The sequence below is a fragment of the Carya illinoinensis genome, chromosome 10 (genome assembly GCF_018687715.1).
Source record: "Carya illinoinensis cultivar Pawnee chromosome 10, C.illinoinensisPawnee_v1, whole genome shotgun sequence".
NCBI lineage: Eukaryota > Viridiplantae > Streptophyta > Magnoliopsida > Fagales > Juglandaceae > Carya > Carya illinoinensis.
In genome coordinates this window covers 337,260-340,428 of record NC_056761.1, presented here as the reverse complement: position 1 = coordinate 340,428, position 3,169 = coordinate 337,260, and the positions used below count along the sequence as shown (strand labels likewise).

The 3,169-nt window shown below is 36.9% G+C and overlaps 1 protein-coding gene across 1 annotated transcript; it reads left to right on the top strand.

Moving 5' to 3' along the window:
* The first annotated feature begins 795 nt into the window (after positions 1 to 795).
* Positions 796 to 3,169, top strand: LOC122279463 (uncharacterized mitochondrial protein AtMg00810-like). Its single transcript, XM_043090145.1, has 5 exons — positions 796 to 802; positions 1,686 to 1,978; positions 2,099 to 2,271; positions 2,512 to 2,806; positions 2,867 to 3,169. The coding sequence occupies exons 1-5, from the start codon at positions 796 to 798 to the stop codon at positions 3,167 to 3,169; spliced, it is 1,071 nt and encodes a 356-aa protein (XP_042946079.1).

Sequence of the window (3,169 nt, the reverse complement as noted above, 5' to 3'; positions counted from 1 at the left end):
CGATGCTCTTGAATTGCCTTCTTAATGGCGGTTTCTCTTCAATTAAAGTGCAATTTCAATCCTTTGGCATTTTCCCATATATGCACTTCTACCTCGGAATATTGGATCTTTTTCATCAGCTTCCGCTTGCATTTTGGGCTCGAGGAATATATATATATATATATATATATATATATATTCTCGTTTTGTTTGAAGTACTTCCAAGTAGTATGAAATTAATAAATATTGCTGCTGTCTGCGCCTGCTGGAGGTTAAGAAAAAGCTAGTTAACCTCCCAAATTGTAACATTCAAGTATACCGTTTGATAAAATTTTATTTTATTTTTTTACTTAATAATTAAGAAAGTGATTTTAAATATATTAATATATATCTATATATATATATTTTAAAAAATATTTAAAATTATTAAAAAAAAAAAAAAACTAGGAGTCATTGTGCAGACAGCATAATAGCCCGCTCCTGAAGGTTAATTAGCAAATCATGATATGATCTGGGTGAAGGTTTTATGCTAGCTAGATACTCTATGTATAGGATTCTGGCCAAAGTTGATTAAAGCAGTCCGTACGTACGTTAATATTTGCTTTGTGTGAACTTTATCCCCTTTAATTATTTAAATTATTTTATTTTATCATTATAATTTTTATAAATTTTTATATAAAATATAATAAATAATTTAATTTTTTTAAATTTTAAAATAAAATTAATATTAAAAAATAATATTATAATAATATTTTATTTAATTTTTAAAAATACATCTCATCTCATCGATGTAATCAAATGAACTTAATTATTGTTATGGAAGGTAAAATTAAACCTTCGACATATTGCTTAGAGTGGTGTAGCATGCTTGCGCGCGCGCTCGCTCATAGTTTGGTGGGCGTGGAGGCGACCAATCGATGCCCGTTGCACTTGATGGCTACTAGCAAATTATTATAGGAAACCTGTTCTCGTGCAGCATCCAATTTCTTCCCATTTCTTTCCTCTATATATATATATATATATATATATATATATATATATATATTCATATATATGATTCAACATTATATACGTATCAAAAAAAAAAAATATATGATTCAACATTATATCATCAGTGTTAAGGAAACTATGCCTTGATTCAAGGCTTAATATCTTTTAGCTTAATTATAAGAATTCCATTGTACAAATTGATTCTAGTTTCCTTTTATGTAATTAAACATTATATAAATATTGAATATATATAGAAGCATACTCACCACGTTTGAAGTGTGGTGGTTTGATCAAATCCTCTCATGGTAAGTCCCCATTTGAGCTTCTCTATGGTTCTTCACCCAACTATGAAAATTTTCATCGTTTTGGTTGCCGTGTTTATCCTTTTCTGCATGATTATATGCCTAACAAATTTTTTCCTCGTAGCATTCATTATATTTTTTTGGGATAGCCCTTCTCATAAGGGGTTTCACTGTCTTGACACCTCTACATCTAAGCTATATATCACACGATATGCTCAGTTTGATAAAACTCATTTTCCCTCTCATTCTAGCTCTCACACTCAGCCCATGTCATCCCTTAATTTTTCTAATTTTCTTGAACCCAATCCTCTCCATGCCAACCCCCTCCCTCCTCCACTATGCACCATTCCTCACACATTACTCAATTCGGATCTAACCCGTGTTCTATTTATACTGACACATTAGTCTTTACAGGTTCCTCTTCATCGGTTCAGGATCCTAGCCTGCCTCCTGTTGCGGCTGGCATTGATTCTCTTGTTCTGGCATTTCTGTTGGGTTCTCACCCAATGCCCACACGAGCAAAGGCTGGTATTTTCAAGACTCGTCATCTGGCAAACCTCAATGTTTTGGGCTCCTCTGGCTTTCTCTATGCCCTGCTTGCATCTATTGAACCCAAAGGATTCAAATCTGCTGCCAAGAATCCTGCCTGGCTTGCTACCATGGATGACAAAGTTCATGCTCTGCAAAACAATCGTACCTGGATCTTGGTCCCTAGGCCTTCTAACACCAATATTATGGGTTCCAAATAGGTGTTTCAGACTAAATAACTACCCGATGGATCCATTGAGCCCCTCAAAGCCCGTCTTGTTGCCAAAGGCTACACTCAGGTACCCAGACTTGACTACACCAACACTTTTAGTCCTGTTATCAAGGCCACTACTATTTGTGTTGTACTTTCTCTTGCTGTTACAAATCGATGGCCTCTTCGCCAACTGGACGTCAAGAATGCCTTTCTCAATGGTACTCTCATTGAAACTGTTTATATGGAGCAACCTCCTAGGTATGTTGATCCTCGTTACCCCGACCATGTCTATCAGTTGAAAAAAGCTCTCTATGGCCTCAAGCAAACTCCTCGTGCATGGTTTCAGTGTTTCAGTTCCTTTCTCATTACACTTGGTTTTTCTTGCAGCCGTGTTGACACTTCTTTTTTTGTGTTTCATTAGCATTCGAATATTATTTATCTGCTCCTTTATGTTGATGACATTATCATTACTGGCAACAACTTTACTTTTCTTGACAGCTTTACTCGCAAGCTCAATTTCGAGTTTGCTACCAAAGATTTGGGTTCCCTCAGTTATTTTCTTGGTTTGGAAGCCACCTTCACTAATGATGATATTTTTATCAATCAACTGAAGTATACACGGGATATCCTTACTTGGGCCCAGTTACTTGATAGCAAGCCCGTTCACACTCCCATGGTGGTCTCCCAGCAGCTGAGTAGAAATGATTCCCCTTTCTCAAACCCCACTCTCTACAGATCTCTTGTTGGTGCCCTACAATACTTGACCATCACACAACTCGACATTGCTCATACTGTAAATTCTGTCAGTTAGTTTTTGCATGCTCCTACTACATATCACTTTCTTGCTGTCAAGCGCATTCTTCGCTATGTCAAGGACAACCTTCACTTTGGTCTTACCTTTCACTCTTTTGTTGCTTTCGGTGCTTTGGTTGCTTACTCTAATGCTGACTGTGCTGGCTATCTCGACACTCTTCGTTCTACTTCTGGTTACTCTATCTATCTTGGCGATAATTTGGTTTCCTGGAGTGCCAAGAAGCAACCTACTGTCTCCCGTTCCAGCTGTGAATCTGAATATCGTGTTCTTGCGACCACTGCAGCTGAACTTCTCTGGCTCATGCACCTCCTTCAGGACCTCAAGGTTCCCCCTATCACATAA

Bases quoted from the DNA above. Each gene is read 5' to 3' on its own strand.
- LOC122279463 (XM_043090145.1), top strand. The intron at 1,979-2,098 runs GTCCCTAGGCCT...GGCTACACTCAG, and splicing joins ACAATCGTACCTGGATCTTG to GTACCCAGACTTGACTACAC. The intron at 2,807-2,866 runs GTAAATTCTGTC...CTTGCTGTCAAG, and splicing joins AACTCGACATTGCTCATACT to CGCATTCTTCGCTATGTCAA.